Source organism: Triticum dicoccoides, chromosome 2A (genome assembly GCF_002162155.2).
Source record: "Triticum dicoccoides isolate Atlit2015 ecotype Zavitan chromosome 2A, WEW_v2.0, whole genome shotgun sequence".
Lineage (NCBI taxonomy): Eukaryota > Viridiplantae > Streptophyta > Magnoliopsida > Poales > Poaceae > Triticum > Triticum dicoccoides.
In genome coordinates, this window is record NC_041382.1 from 15,108,715 (window position 1) to 15,125,308 (window position 16,594).

Sequence of the window (16,594 nt, forward strand, 5' to 3'; positions counted from 1 at the left end):
TCGTGGCGGCGGAGTTTCATCCGAGAAGATGGCTTGTTATTTTTTCCATCGAAAGACTTCATATAGCAGAAGATGGCCACCGGAGGGCCCACGAGGTAGGGGGGCGCGCCCAGGGGGTAGGGCGCGCCCCCCCACCCTCGTGGGCAGGGTGTGGCCCGCCTGGTGAAGTTCTTGCTCTCAGTATTTTTTATATATTTGGAAAATGTCTTCCATGAATTTCAGGACTTTTGGAGCTGTGCAGAATAGGTCTTTAATATTTGCTCCTTTTCCAGCCCAGAATTCCAGCTGCCGGCATTCTCCCTCTTTATGTAAACCTTGTAAAATAAGAGAGAATAGACATAAGTATTGTGACATAATGTGTAATAACAGCCCATAATGCAATAAATATCAATATAAAAGCATGATGCAAAATGGACGTATCAACCGCTTAGTGATAAAGTAAAGCATTACAGGGTGATTGCATTGCATACAATAAAGCGACAACCATATGGCTCCTGCCATTTGCCGATAACTCGGTTACAAAACATGATCATCTCATACAATAAAATTTAGCATCATGCGTTGACCATATCACATCACAACATGCCATGCAAAAACAAGTTAGACGTCCTCTACTTTGTTGTTGCAAGTTTTACGTGGCTGCTATGGGCTGAGCAAGAACCGTTCTTACCTACGCATCAAAACCACAATGATAGTTTGTCAAGTTGGTGCTATTTTAACCTTCGCAAGGACCGGGCGTAGCCACACTCAGTTCAACTAAAGTTGGAAAAACTGACACTCGCCAGCCACCTGTGTGCAAAGCACGTCGGTAGAACCAGTCTCGCGTAAGCGTACGTGTAATGTCGGTCCGGGCCGCTTCATCCAACAATACTGCTGAACCAAAGTATGACATGCTGGTAAGCAGTATGACTTATATCGCCCACAACTCACTTGGGTTCTACTCGTGCATATGACATCTACGCATAAAACCAGGCTCGGATACCACTGTTGGGGAACGTAGTAATTTCAAAAAAGTTTCAAAAAAGTTCCTACGCACACGCAAGATCATGGTGATGCATAGCAACGAGAGGGGAGAGTGTTGTCCACGTACCCTCATAGACCGAAAGCGGAAGCGTTAGCACAACGCGGTTGATGTAGTCATACGTCTTCACAATCCGACCGATCAAGTACCGAACGCACGGCACCTCCGAGTTCAGCACACGTTGAGCCCGTTGACGTCCCTCGAACTCCGATCCAGCCGAGTGTTGAGGGAGAGTTTTGTCAGCACGATGGCGTGGCGACGATGATGATGTTCTACCGAGGCAGTGCTTCGCCTAAGCACCGCTACAGTATTATCGAGGTGGACTATGGTGGAGTGGGGCACCGCACACGGCTAAAAGATCAAATCAATTGTTGTGTCTATGGGGTGCCCTCTGCCCCCGTATATAAAGGAGCAAGGGGGGAGGTGCGGCCGGCTAGGAGGAGGCGCACCAGGAGGAGTCCTACTCCCACCGGGAGTAGGACTCCCTCCCTTCCTTGTTGGATTAGGAGAAGGGGGAAAGAGGAGGGAGAGAGGAAGGAAAGGGGGGCGCCGCCCCCTCTCCTTGTCCTATTCAGACTAGAGGGGGAGGGGCGCGCGGCCCTGCCCTAGCCGCCTCTCCTCTTCTCCACTAAGGCCCACTATGGCCCATTAAGCCCCCGGGGGGTTCCGGTAAAATCCCGATTTCACCCGGAACATTTCCGATATCAAAGTATAGGCTTCCAATATATCAATCTTCATGTCTCGACCATTTTGAGACTCCTCGTCATGTCCGTGATCACATCCGGTACTTCGAACAACCTTCGGTACATCAAAACTCATAAACTCATAATATAACTGTCATCGAAACTTTAAGCGTGCGGACCCTACGGGTTCGAGAACTATGTAGACATGACCGAGACACGTCTCCGGTCAATAACCAATAGCGTAACCTGGATGCTCATATTGGCTCCCACATATTCTACGAAGATGTTTATCGGCCAGACCGCATAACAATATACGTTGTTCCCTTTGTCATCAGTATGTTACTTGCCCAAGATTCGATCGTCGATATCTCAATACCTAGTTCAATCTCGTTACCGGCAAGTCTCTTTACTCGTTCCATAATACATCATCCCGCAACTAACTCATTAGTTGCAATGCTTGCAAGGCTTAAGTGATGTGCATTACCAAGTGGGCCTAGATATACCTCCCAGACAATCGGAGTGACAAATCCTAATCTCGAAATACGCCAACCCAACAAGTACCTTCGGAGACACCTGTATAGCACATTTATAATCACCCGGTTACATTGTGACGTTTGGTAGCACACAAAGTGTTCCTCCGGTAAACGGGAGTTGCATAATCTCATAGTCATAGGAACATGTATAAGTCATGAAGAAAGCAATAGAAACATACTAAACGATCGAGTGCTAAGATAACGGAATGGGTCAAGTCAATCACATTATTCTTCTAATGATGTGATCCCGTTAATCAAATGACAACTCATGTCTATGGCTAGGAAACATAATCATCTTTGATCAACGAGCTAGTCAAGTAGAGGCATACTAGTGACACTCTGTTTGTCTATGTACACACAAGTATTATGTTTTCGGTTAATACAATTCTAGCATGAATAGTAAACATTTATCATGATATAAGGAAATAAATAATAACTTTATTATTGCCTCTAGGGCATATTTCCTTCATGTGGGTGGAGGGTGACATCGATCGACTGGAGAGGGTGGGAATGCGCGGGCTTTGACGCGGGAACAGTGTGCATGTGGCCAAATGTGCGGGCTCCAAGTGGTGTTTTGGGTGGGCCGGGATTGTTGGGGTCCTATGTGGCGTAGGCCTTGACTCTCGCAAACCTCCCCTAACTTTTGCATCCGGTTTGCGGAAATTCGTACATACAAACATTTTCAACACCGCGTTGGATGACAAAAAAGATCCGGACGCATTGATCTTGACGTTTTCAGGAGTTTCGTGACATGGTGTTAGAGATGCCCCAAACAGTACCGAATGATTTCTTTGTTTAGATGGCACCGAACGTACTATTGTACAACGGAGGTGATAGGGGCACTACTAGGAAAAGGGCTATAGATGATATAGACATTAATGGCCCATCATGTATGTGGTGCGCCACTGCTATATAGCAGTGGCACTGCTATATAGCAGTGGCACTGCTATATAGCAGTGGCACTGCTATATAGCAGTGGCGCACCAGATACAGGTGCGCCATTATTGACATATTACTAATGGCGCACCTGGTGTGTGGTGCGCCATTAGTAGTTTTGAAAAAAAATTGTTAGTAATGGAGCACCATGGGATAGTGCGCCATTACTAATTGACATAGTAATGGCGCACCACATCCACCGTGCGTCATTAATAGTTTTGAAAAAAAAAATTTGTTAGTAATGGGGCACCAGTGGACAGTGCACCATTACTAGTTTTAACTAGTAATGACGCACTATCCCATGTGCTAAATGCACCCCCTTCGTGGACCGCCTTTTCAGTTTTTTAAAAAATAAAAGAAAATGCTGGTAATGTCAAAAAAATAAAAGAAAATAAGTTTCCCATGTGATATGTGGTCTAGTTGTTGGGAAAATTTACAAATATGAATTTCGACTTTATTTGCAAAATCTCTCTGAAATTTAGGAAAATGGGCATAACTTTTGCATACGAACTCGGATTAAAAAGTTTTTTATATAAAAAATCATCTACTTGAAAGGTTACATACGAATTGAATCGGGGAAACCCCGTTCAACATCTTCAAAATCCCCAAAAACCTAATAGAACGAAAGATACGGGGCTTTTAAGATCTAGAGGGGGGAAATGAAAAAAAATTCAAACTTAGGTGCGCCACTAGTAACAGAAAAAAAATTGGTTTAAAAAAATTCGAAATTTTTTTTTGAATTTTTTTTTCAAAATATGATACGTAATATGACCGGAAAGTTTGAAATATTTTTTCAAAATTTCATCACACTCATGAACATGAACAAAGTCCTAGACATCAATAAGGTTTAATAGGATTGATATATATATATATATATATATATATATATATATATATATATATATATATATATATATATATATATATATATATATTAACAAGTGCGTGTGAAGTGAGCTGGTGGGTGACCTTTCGGGAAGTTTGACCACTGAGTGCGATTTGATTTGAGATTAAGCATATTGACCCGAGATTAAGCCATAGTGACTCGAGATTAAGAAAAAAACAAAAAAATTGAAAAAAAACTGAATTTTTTTTAAATTGTTAGTAATGGCGCACTTTTATGTGGTGCGCCATTACTAAGCCAGATAGTAATGGTGCACCGTGGGATATACTAATGGCGCACGACATTAGTATACCAGATACTAATGGTGCACCATTAGTAAAAAAAATTAATGGCGTGATGCTAGTGGCGCACCTGTAGTGCGCTATTAATAGCCAAAACAAGTGCGCCACTAGCAGACCTTTTCCTAGTAGTGGGGACTGGCTGTGGGCAAACCCCTAATATCAAAGATTTGATGCATATATTCGCTAATGAACAATTGTAGAAGTAATGATTATTTGCTACTGAAAATAGTTTTTTACCCTGATAAGTGCCACACGTGTGGCACGAATACATGACAACTTTGAACGTTTTTGATTGCAAGTTTAGTGAAATGAGGATGACAACTTTCTTTTCGAATGACAAGTTTCAATTTATTCTTTAGTTGTTTTTTCTTTTTGGATGGTGAGTTTCAGTTTATTTTTTGGGTTTATTTTTTTCCTTTTTAGATGGCAAATTTAGTTGTAAAAAACATCAGGGCCGGCGTGTGGCACTTACATTTGGGATTTGGGGATTTTCCAATGATTTCGCCCTTGCCAAACAGTTTTAACAGCATTTGACTCCTCTAGTAGTACAAAATTTCTGGGTCGGCCACTGAATACAAGATAGCCAACAATCCCAATGTTCATCTGAAGAAAAAAATATGATTCCAATAGTGGTACGCATACGAGGCGCTGGAACAGTCTGGTCTCTCAAGTCAAAGTCAGCTTGGAAGAAATCAAATGCCGGCGGGCGTCGGCCAGATGAGCACTCTTGACCTTTTTGACTCGGCGGCGGGAGCGGTGAGGAGAAACAGAGAGATGAGCACGTAAACCCAGCAGGGCCGCGAACGAACCACCGTCTCCTCCTTTCCGATCCCCTCCGCCCCTCCCCTCCCCTCCCCCCCGACCCGACCCCAGCACAAAGCATCGCTCTTCTGCATCCCCCGAGGACCAGGCGCAGCCCCTCCACGGCGCGCTCGCTCGCTCTGCCCGGAGGCCTCGTCGCCTGCCTGGGTCCCCACCAAGGTGCGCACCGTCCTCCGGTGGGGGATGGAGCCGATCCGATCCGATCCAGGGGATTCCTCACCTCCTGGAACTGGACCCGGCACAGGTGGCCGCGGTGAAGGGCGCCATCGACGACGGGGCCTGCCCGCTCGATCCCCTCTCCGACGCCTCCGACTCCGACTCCGACTCCGACTCCAGCGGCGGCGGCGACGGCGACGACGAGGAGAGCGACCACCCTCCAAAGCAGGGGAAGGCCGTCTCTTCTTCCCCGGGTCGACAGCTTCGACAAGGCAACGACCTGCTGCACAGGTACAACAAAACAAAGCACACGACACGATCATGAATTCACGATGAGTGCGTACGGAATCGGATGGAACACACAGCACTGCAGGATGTGTATTCCCTACACAAAGTTCACAGCCTGTGTACCTAACACAGAGCTTTGCCTGCTATTCCCTACACAAAGTTCACTTCGTATAGCAACATGTATTCCTCGGTGGTAAACTGCCTAGCAAATCTTTCCTAAAGGAAACTACCTAGTGAATCCCCTGTCTGATGCAAACAATAAAGTTTTTTTTGCTGACAATCTTATCTTGTGCACACCCGCTATTTTTGTTTCAACTGGGTCGGAGGTTTTGACTCCTGCTATTATGGCACACACATATAATATCACTTGGATCCCATGTCACTTCGAACATCTGTACAAAGACGTATTTGAGGATTTTTTCTGATAGAAAAATAGCCTGCCTGAACTCACCACTCCATTGAAAAACGTATTGATTCGGCCCATCTGAACCCAGGCTGCTTTGGAAGGAAAGGAACAAACACATGTTCAGTAGCGAAAGGAGAATGGCACAAGACGTTATCTTTGCCATCCTGAAGAAGGGAGGCTGTGAGGAGCCATTAAGTACTATAGATAACGTCATGTGCCATAATTTGTAGTTCACAGTGAATAGTACTATATGTTGTTCCTTTCTTTGCCATCCTAAAGAAGGGAGTCAAAGATAATATCCTGGGCCATAATTTTGTAGTTCACAGTGAATATTCCTGTAGGTTGTTCCTTTCTTTGCCATCCTGTAGGTTGTTCAATCGTGAAAGGAGAATGGCCCTATGTTTGCCATCCTCAAGAAAGAAGAATACGTAGCGAATCAATGTTAGTTCAAGCCTTTCACTAGGCAATAATACTTTCATTCTCCGTAGCAGTCATACTAATTAAAGATAAAAGAAAGGATACATATACATCGCCCTGTTGCACTTTAAAAACGTTGCAGACAAGAGACAACCATGAGCTATCATCAGTGTCAGGTTATCCAAGCCACATGTCATTAAAAAGTGTAGCAATTGTCTAGATTGAGCTTTTTCAAACCAAAAGACATATTGTACCTGCTTTAAGCCAGGTACATTATGAAAACATATATATTTCAAATATAGAAACCTACAGTTTTATTTTTGTTTCATGTATAGTTAATTGTAGCTAGAGAAATATATGTGCGCTTTGCTGCGCCATCAGAGGATATTTAATTAGGTCATTGTTTCTCTTTCTACCTTGTGCTCCATTCTGTTAATACTCGCAAAGCTGTGGATGGTGTTGGCCTGAAGCTCACTCTCAATGGCCGTCTATAGACCCTCGCACCACCACGAACACATTAATAAGCTCCATCTGCCTGAGACTGTCAAGAGTATTGCCTTGCTGACGAACCTGATAGTCTTAGTATCTGCCATGTTTCACTCACCAACAGCATTCAAGTTTTCTGTGGTGGTTTTTGGCTAATAACAAGCTGCTTACTCGTGTCAGAATATAGTAAAAAGCTTCAAGTATATTTTGTGCTGGTCCTGAAACTATACACCACCTTTCCCTTCAATGCATTAAAAATGGTCTTGGCGTTGGCGTCTGGTATTCAATAGTCAACATAGGCTCATATTTTGAGACGACCAATGCTGGCGCTGGTCTGAATCCGTATGTATGCTCATAAGTGCCCCGGCCCTCCGCTTTTCATAAGTATATACTGTATCTGAAATCGGATGCCCACCTATTTTCATAAATTCAAATATGATCCACGAACCACTCACAGAACATAGGAAGGGACAAGAAGAGAAACAGGCTTTGTCACACAACCTGTGCTTCTGTATTTCTTCTCTCATAAACACTCACAACATGTATCTCCCTCGTCTTTCCCAACCAACATTCTCCTGGATGTGATTTTGCTAGCCCCGTGTCGCCCCCCCGCGGGCGATCCGGGCGCCCAACCCTAGCCGCCGCCGAACCCAACCCCCACCTCCTTCCTCTCCTCCCGCCGCCGCCGGCGGGCGCCGCCGGCCAAAGCCCGCGCGGTGTCGGCGGCGGCGGGATCTCGTTTGACCTCGCCTGAAACAGGGGCCGCGGGGGGCTGCTTCTTCGGGCACGGAGGCGGAGCTCGGCGGCCGGCGCGTCGGTGGCGCGCGCTGGTGGTCGGTGCGGGGCGGCGCGGCCTGCTGTCCGGTGGCGGCACGTCACGGTGGAGCGTGCGGGCCGGTGGCGGTGCAGTGTTCTTCACGGCGGTGCTTGTTCTGGTCAGATCCGCGCCGACTGATCTGAGGCGGCGGCCTCGCTAGGGCGGATGGCGCTCCTTCGGCGGCGGGGAGTGCTCATCGGTGAGGTAGACCGGATCTCCTCGGCTGCGCGGGCAGCGAGGTCCCGGTGGGCGCTGGTCATGGCGCAGGGAGGCCCCGGGCTCCCCTCGTCAGATCAGAGGCGATCTGGTCCACTCGTGTTGCATGACCTCTGGCCAACCTGGATCTCCGGCGTGCACGCGCCTGCTGATGTTGTGCCTCGTTCGGAGGTGGCGGCAGGGTGCTTGGCCGGGGGAAACCCTTGGCCGCCGGTGGCGGTCACGGCGTCGATGGCGTCCCGGACGCCATTCCCTCCTTGGTGGCGGCGCCGAGGCTAAACCTCTCCTGCCTCTTCCCTTCCCCTGCGTCTGAGTGAAAACCCTAGCCCCGGTGGCTAAGCGGCGGCGGCGCCACAACGTCGTCACCTTCTTGAAGGCGCCGACTTGGGCATGGGGATGCTGGGTGTGCATGGCGAGCTTATCTGGTTCCTGGTGGCGGCCTGTCTGATCTACCGCGTCGCTGCTCCGGGCATGTCTCGTGACTGCGATGCTTATCTTCCAGCCGTGTTTTCGATGGCGACCTCGCCCTTCCTCACCTTGTACTTGCCGTGGTGGAGCGGTTTTTCATCTCACTCATTGATGGCGGCAGAGATCGGCAGCATTGGCGCTGTCGAGGCTCGGCGTCCGATGCGCGGAGATGGACTCGCGCAGGAGGAGGTAGCTGTCTGGCGTCATGGTGACGTCGATGGCAGAAGTGGCCTTCACAAAGTAGAAGACTCAATATAATCTGAAGACGGACTTGTGGAAGATGGCGGCGACGACACAAGAGTGTGTCTGACCGGATTGTGCCCCAGACCCGGTATGTGGCTCGGCAGGGGCTTCCGGCTTTTGATTTAGGTTTAGGTGAGTGGTTTGGGTAGTTGCCCAGTTAGCATCCCTTCATCATATGGATAAGAGTAGTGGTATATGTTGCCAAGATGATGGATTCAGGTATATTGTTTGTAATAATTTGTAAGGTCCTCAAGAATAATTAATAAAGTGGCCGTATGCATCTCCCATATGCAAAGGCCAGGAGTCATCCTCCTTTTAAAAAAAAAGGTAAATGGGCTTAAATAGCCAAGCTAGACCCACTCAGTTAACACGCACCCACTAGCTAGCATGCACACACACACGCACGCATGGTAAGCACTAACGAACGGATTGATCCACTAATCACTCGACTAGCTGTACAGGCATACCGTACATTTGCCACTCATGCAGCTCCTCAAATGACTCGGCCAAATGCATGCAGGATGCATGCACCTCATCTTAACTAAGAGGGTGTTTGTTTACAAGGATTTATTGGTCTAGGGACTTAATAAGTCCCTATAAGTCCCATCTAAACCAAACAGGAGGGACTTATAAAGACTTAAAGTGGGCATTTGGAACTTATGAAATAAGGCCTTGTTTGTTTCATAAGTTATAGGACTTTTTTAAGTCCCTACCTGTTTGTTTACATCGACTTATAAATCCCGAGTCCCTACCTGTTTGTTTACAGGGACTTATAAGTTGATAAAACACTTGTTCACATAACCCTTGTTCATACAAACGAATTACAGAATAGTGACAACCGAAATAACACTTTTCATAACACTTGTTCATACACGCCCTGTGACGCCTCCCTCAACGGCAGCTACGGCCGGGGCGACGAACAGACGCAGGTGAGAGCCGCCTCGGCCTCCGATGTTCAGAGACCGGCTGCGGCCTCCTCCGCCCTGGGGCACGGGCCTCCCACGACCAGGTCCAACCGGAGGAAGGCCATGACCGGCCGACTGGTCGAAGAGGAGTTGCTGGTATGAGCCCAACTCCGGGAAGACGTCAACGTTGCTGTTGAGATCCAAGAAACCCATTCCCCTCCCGAGATTTCCACCGGTGGATGAGCCTTCGGGTGCCTGTTGAGACGAGGGGAATTGAGAGAAGAAGGGGATCTCGTCCTCCTCATCGGCCATGGCGGCGGCGATTGGGGCGAGACAGGGAAGGAGCGAGGCGAGGAGGAGGGGAAAGAGCGGGGCGGGGTTCGTGCGGGGCGATGCGGGGTAGGTGCGTCCAGATCGATAAGTCCCAATAAGTTCCTCCCTGAGAGTCTTTTTTGATAAGTCCCAAATGATCCCAATAAGTCCCTATAAGTCCCTCCTGTTTGGTTTAGATGGGACTTATAGGGACTTTTTTAAGTCCCTAAACCAATAAATCCATGGAAACAAACACCCTCTAAGACTCTCAAGGAGGGACTTATAGGGACTTATAGTTGTAATATGGTCTTATAGAGACTTATAAGTCGCAGGAACCAAACAGGTAGGGACTTTTCAGGGACTTGGGACCTATAAGTTGGGACTAAAAAAAGTCCTAAAACTTATGAATCAAACATGGCCTAATTTTGTGGTTACTCCTGGAGTTAGTCTCACGATGGACACATGCATATTTATCTATCCTAGCTACGTTTACTTACTTATTCCTAGCTAAACCAAGACATGAGTACATTCTTACGTGCATGACACACCTAATGCATGTCATGGCTAAACAATAGTGCAGCAACATTAACCCAACAAGTGCTTGCTCTGATCTAAGCCTACAAGCACATATCGCAAGGACCCATCAGGATGCTTGGCTCTGTCTTCCGGCCACGCTTAGCCGTCAACTTTCACTACAAAACAGTGAGCTGATAAATACTTCAAACTTGCGCCCTCCAATTTTTTACCTCGAAATTTCAGCATGATGCAAACGTAGTTTACCATCAGATATTATTTCACTCAACAAGATATCATCACAGGGAAGTAACAACGTCGAAGTGGTTTTTCCAAAAGGACTGCAGATTAAAGATGGTAGCCACAATATTGAAATGGTTTTTGGACTCAGCTGCATATTTATTTTCCGGGCGTGGCTAGCTCTCATCTAGGAGTAGATGAGAATCAACTAAGGCACATCTAACTTCTAAACCCTTTGATTTTACGCCAAGATTCGGGTGGGTTTTTTTCATTTTCTTTTTGCTTGATTAATCAAATGGTGTGTATGAGTTAGATGGCACTTTGTCATTTCTCATCTAGATGAGTATTAGCAAGTCTGTTATTTTGCTCCAAACTTTGCCATCTTTTCATGGTTTTCTTAATCATCACGTGCTGCTGAATTAACACATATGTCAAAACGCAAATGAGTTGGATGATACTTTGTTATTTCTAATCCAGATGAGAATTAGCAAATCCTTATTTTCCTCCAAACCTTGCTATCTCTTCGTGGTTTTCTTAATCATCACGTGGTGCTGAATTAACACCTATGTTAAAACGCAAATCAGACAAGGACATGATTGACTGGAATGGACATTTGATATGAGCTGCAAAAGAGCCACCGGTTTGACAAGGTCCAAGATTTCATCAGTGCAAACATCTCTTAAAACTGCAACCCCTATATCCACCCCTCCCTCCATTTATCTTCTCTCGACGCATATTCAAACCCATTTTAACTCCAATTTCATCACATCACAAAAATTCAAACTTCTATTTTACAATGCCATAACTTTGAAATTTCCAACACACATACAAATGCACAACATAATCCAAAACAGTTCATCCTGACAGGAGGGTGTCTTCACATTGTGATGATTTTCCTACTTAATGTCCTTCCAATAGTTGGCCCTGGTATGATCATTCCCCATGGCCTCATCAAGCGTCATATTCTCCTAGTCCTATGCCATCACCAATGTCCCATCCTTACCCACCGTGTAATGGGCGGACCTTTGCGCTTTCTTGTCAAACAGAGTGCCAAACAACTCCACGACATCTTGTACTTGAGAATTTGGCATCAAGTAGTTGATGTCGTCTATGCACACAGAGACGCTCATCATGCTCATGAAAAATTGGCACTAGCAATGTACGAAACAATCAATTAGTGACAACTCAACACCATTTAGAGTTAAAACAGAAAAATAAGATAAACTCACTCACCTTGCGGGCATTTGGTCGAATGCCTCAGAGCGTTGCCCATGCCGAGCTTGCTGACATCAATAGCAGGTGGAGGGGCTACAAGGGATGGGAGGGATGCGTGGGGTTAGATGGGCCTCTCGCCGGCGTCAGTGCCATGTGCGCGCCACAGATACGGGATGCTGGTATCATGTGTCGTAAGGCCGGTGGGCTGCATGTTGGTGGCACCCAGGTGGGGCTTAAGAGCTGCGGTGGCCCCGCGCGCCCGCCGGCGGCGGGCAGCACCACACTTGATGCTGACACGGCCAACTCGAGAGCCGCCATGGGCAGTGCGGGTGGCAACAACTCAGCACTACGAGGAGTTGAATGGGCCGCAGGGGACGAGTGGCATCCATGGAGTCACTGGGGCGACGGCGGGGTCGATTGGGCAGCAGGCGAGAACTTGGGGGAATTTGGTCTCCCGTGGATCAGTGGGTATTTTTTACCCTATATTTTGGGTCAAGATGGGGTGTTTTTAGGTTTGACCTAAAAATTATAGGGATATGGTTTGGGATAGGGAATCTCATGGAGTGGGATTTTGACAGATTTTGGCAGTTTCAAGGGATAGAGATTCTACTAGAGATGCTCCAAGGTTGTGTTCAGGTGGCCTCAGTGTTTGCATTGCCATCTCTCCCTGCAATTAACAATAGTAACTGTTATGCCACTGACAAAATACAAGCAGAAAAAAAGAGTGTTGAGATTTAAGCAGAACCTGCAAAATATTCTGTCACTGAATCGGCACACTAGGTACCAAAGCAGCTGTCCTATTTCTTGACTGTTTGGACAACTCCGGGTGGCACCCAATAATATGAAGTGTTTCCAATGAGGATGGCAGACCGCATACTGGTAAAGATTGGAGCTCTGAGCAGTATGATATTCTCAACACTTTGAGAGATGAAAGGCTACTAAAGTTCAACGGAAATGATGTTGCAGTAATTTTAGGACATCTCTCGATCACCAGAACTTTTAGTGAATCAAAAAACTGCAATGAGGATAGAGAGTGCAAAAGCTGGCAGTTGCGTATGGACAACTCAGTGAGCATGGTGCAGAACTTAAGTGTTTCCGATGCTGGAAGAGATGTCATGTTAGGCAGGTCTATCATCTCCAATGAGGAGAGACAAGGGAGAGCCTGGAGAAACCTACTAAAATTTTGGTCAGTAAAATTACAGCGACTAAGCTGCAACCTTTGTAGAGAAACAAGCGACCCTATTTCCTCAGTAGCAACGACCTGCTCAGCACCACTTATGTTTACGGCTACAATGGCTTCTCTGTGCTGTTCATGAAGTAAGCCGTTGAAGTGGACATTAGTTGTACAAACATCCAGTTGGAGCTTCTCTGAACTCGAAGAAAAAGGGGCAAGCCTCATATATGGTAAGAACTGTGTACGCTCAATGGTAACTTCACAAGTAGTTGGGGGGAGGGGAGGAATTTTGACCAATTTTGGACAATCCATTATGATTAATCTTTCAAGGCATGGAAATGACTTTCCGTGTGCTATTCCGGACCAGTCATGCAACCTTGGGAAATCATCAAATTCAAGGAAGTTTAGGGATGGAAATGCCACATCACCAGTGCCATAAAACTCATGTCCAATACAGTCAACCGCACACAGCTCCTTCATGTGTAAATGTCTGAGTGATCCCAAATGCCCCAGTGGAGGAAGCATGGTCAAACTCCTGCAATTGGTAAGGTGCAAGGAACGCAGCTGCTGCAATAATGGTAGCCAGCTGGGAGCTCTGGCGCCACAATACCTTCTAAGGTTAAGTACCTTAATGTCTTGGTGCGGCTTTAGGCCTTCAAGTACCTTTGCGTCCGCAGGAGGAGGGTTATTCCTACTAGCGGAGCTCCATTCTAAGTTCAAAGAATTAAGATGTGTTTTTTTATTCAACTCAGCTTTGCAGGCTTCTTCATAGCTTGAAACATTTTCTAGACCTTTTATTTTTAGTAGCCCATGGAGACCATTGATGTTCCTCAACTCTTCTAGTCTATGCCCTTCCCTCTTCTCACTGTGGAACTCAAGTGATCCCTGAAGGTTAGCTAGCCGACCAATGCCCGCCAATCCTGCAGTACACTTTGTTTCAACAAGAAGGTGCCGCAAATTGACCAACATAGTAACGTTTTCAGGAAGCTTATCAAAAGAACATTTCCCAGTGAAGCACAATACTTGCAGATGCAGGAGCTTGCCAATCGACTCAGGAAGCCTCTGGATGGAGCCATGGATAGATAGGTATCGGAGGTGCAATAAGTCATCAATGCATTGGGGCAACTCTTTGGACTTAAAGCAACTGAGATCAAGAACACGCAACTGTTTTGACTTCTCCAGGATACTTTTTAAATTCACAGCAAAATCCTCTTGGGAGCAACTGGAGTTGGATGGAAGTGACGGTCGGATTAACAAGGTGCGCAACTCTTTTAGACTGCGGAAGCTTGTGAGGGAAGGTAGACTGTTCATGGTGACAGACAGATGGCGCACTGTTAACGGGATGTCGCAGTTCATGCCATCGTCAATACGGAAACAGTCCTCCGCTGCAACAGACCTTGCAAGATCATGGAGTAAGCCATGCACCAAGTAGTACGTCTTGGATCCAAGCTTGAGTTCCTGGAAGAATGAGCGTGAAAGGAGCTGATCAAAATATTCTCTAGCAATGTCTTCCATCCTTTTTTCAGCCCTGTCTTGTGGTTGAACAAAACCCTCGGCAATCCAAAGGCGGAACAAGTGTGCTGGATCAAACTTATAGTCCTCTGGAAACAAACTGCAATATGCAAAGCATCGCTTGAGGTGTACCGGTAGGTATTTATAGCTCAAGCATAGGGCGGAGAAAACAGCATTATCTTGTAATCCATTTTCCATGATGTTCATCCAGTGAATGTTGCTCCTTGTATCTCCCAGCAAACCTCCCACCAGCTTGGCAGCCAGAGGTGATCCATTGATTTTTTCAGCAATCCGCTTCCCGATCGGGTGAAGTTCTTGATAGACATTACCGGGATCACTTGGCAAAGCATGTTCCTTCAGCAGGGCCCAGCAATCCTCGTTCTTGAGCGGATTCACAGTGTACAGCTGTGATGCTCTGAAGATGCGAGGCATGGTGTCCATGCGGGAAGTCGCCATAATTCTGCTCCCGGTATCTGCTGACTGTAGAGGAGCGAGCATGTCCATCCAGGTTTCATCTGTGATGTTCCACACATCATCAAGAACAATCAGATACCTCTTGGATGTAAGAGCTCGACGGAGCTCCGACTGAAGCATTTGAAAATCCAGCATCTTGTCAGCGGAGCCATCCCAAGCCGGTAGGACCGACCTTAGGATCTCGGCTGCGAGCTCCATCTTGTTGGAGCTACTGGAAACTGACACCCAACATTTGACATCAAAATGCTCCCGAACTGTTGCATCAGTGAACACCATCTGAGCAAGAGTTGTCTTCCCAATTCCTGCTTCACCAACAACAGGGATAACAGCAGACTTGGCACATGGCTGGATGAGCAATTGCACGATATCATCCTTCTCCTTGTCACGCCCAACGAATCCTCTTCTAGTGTGAAGAATTTCCCTGCTTGAATCAGGCATGCGCGGCCGCCCCCGCGATGAGCCGTCTTCCCCCTTGTCCAGCAGATCGCCAATCTTGCGAGTTTCTTGATTCACAACCTTGATGTCCTTGATGATCTTCTTGGGTGGTTTGGGCGCAACTATTCCAAAAGGGAGGCAGTGCCAACCACACCACCTGAGAGCGGGAAGTGGTTTGAATTGAACACGAGGTGGGTTGGAGGAATGAAACCTGCGGCAGTCGACCGTGTCTTGAAGGTCTTGGTTCAAGTAGAAGGCATCCCTGGCCTGCAGAGCCAGCGCCTTATATTCGGCAGCAGCAGAGATGTCCCAGATCTCGAGCAAATAGGTCTCGAGAAGCTCCAGGATGGGGGCGGCGGCCTTTCCCCCGGACCTACTGGCCCCAGGCGCGCATTTCCGGCCGCTCCCGCCGGAGGAGTGGATGTCGGCGGCCAGCCCCTTCATGGCCTGAGAGGCCGAGCGCAGCAGCTGCGGCGCCTTGGCCAGTCTCGCGGGATCCAGGCCGCCGGAGCACGCCGACACCTCCATGGACTTGGTCCTCGCTGCTCACTTGGTTTCAGCGTGTGTACGCGTGCGCTCTGGACGGAGCTTTCGTGGAGGATCTGGCTGGAGTGGAGGAAGAGACATGCTGCTTGCCACGCGCGACCTTATCAACACGCATCCAAGTAAATTACAACTATGGTCCCTCTACTTGCCGGGAATAACAGAAACATCCTTTCAGTACGGGGTATTTATACGTGAAAACAGGTAATACATACGGATTTAGGTACGATTGTGGCACTGTATTACTTTGAAGTTTTGCATGTCGGCCCTCCTTTTAGTTTTCGTCCTCAACCTCATCCTTTTCCCTTGATGGCCAATCTCATGGAACAGGTCATTTCCTACGGAGTTGCTTGTTGCGTGCCTCCTGGTCCTGGGCAGCGACGACATCAGCTCAATCCAGTCTAGCTCTGGTTCCTGCAACTGATACGCCTGAACATGTGCAACTCGTATGTTCATATCAAGCGACCTGATGCTCGTTCGTGCAACTGGGTAGGCATTCCCGACGATCGGGGCGCGGCCGTGAGACAAGGACGACGAGCCCGTTGGCGTCCTGCGCCGACAGCCGGCCTCGCCAACTGGACTGGAACGGCGACT

General features: G+C 47.4%; 2 protein-coding genes across 2 annotated transcripts; one reads left to right on the plus strand and one right to left on the minus strand.

The window, feature by feature from the left end:
• The first annotated feature begins 4,781 nt into the window (after nt 1–4,781).
• On the plus strand, nt 4,782–6,470 carry LOC119357423 (protein virilizer homolog). Its single transcript, XM_037624384.1, has 3 exons — nt 4,782–4,822; nt 5,154–5,627; nt 6,119–6,470. The coding sequence occupies exons 1-3, from the start codon at nt 4,782–4,784 to the stop codon at nt 6,258–6,260; spliced, it is 657 nt and encodes a 218-aa protein (XP_037480281.1). The 3' UTR covers nt 6,261–6,470.
• A 4,909-nt stretch (nt 6,471–11,379) lies between these two features.
• LOC119352790 (putative disease resistance protein RGA3) lies at nt 11,380–16,071 on the minus strand. Its single transcript, XM_037619376.1, has 3 exons — nt 12,608–16,071; nt 11,881–12,529; nt 11,380–11,798 (listed from the first exon to the last, which is right to left on the minus strand). Exon 1 carries the CDS (start codon nt 15,983–15,985, stop codon nt 12,623–12,625), a length of 3,363 nt encoding a protein of 1,120 aa, XP_037475273.1. The 5' UTR covers nt 15,986–16,071; the 3' UTR covers nt 11,380–11,798; nt 11,881–12,529; nt 12,608–12,622.
• Between the last annotated feature and the right edge of the window lie 523 nt (nt 16,072–16,594).

Coding starts and splice junctions, on each gene's coding strand:
- LOC119357423 (XM_037624384.1), top strand. CDS start 4,782: ATGGCAAATTTAGTTGTAAAAAACATCAGGGCCGGCGTGTG. Junction 4,823..5,153: donor AACATCAGGGCCGGCGTGTG/GCACTTACATTT, acceptor TAAACCCAGCAG/GGCCGCGAACGAACCACCGT. Junction 5,628..6,118: donor GGCAACGACCTGCTGCACAG/GTACAACAAAAC, acceptor ATCTGAACCCAG/GCTGCTTTGGAAGGAAAGGA.
- LOC119352790 (XM_037619376.1), bottom strand. CDS start 15,985: ATGGAGGTGTCGGCGTGCTCCGGCGGCCTGGATCCCGCGAGACTGGCC.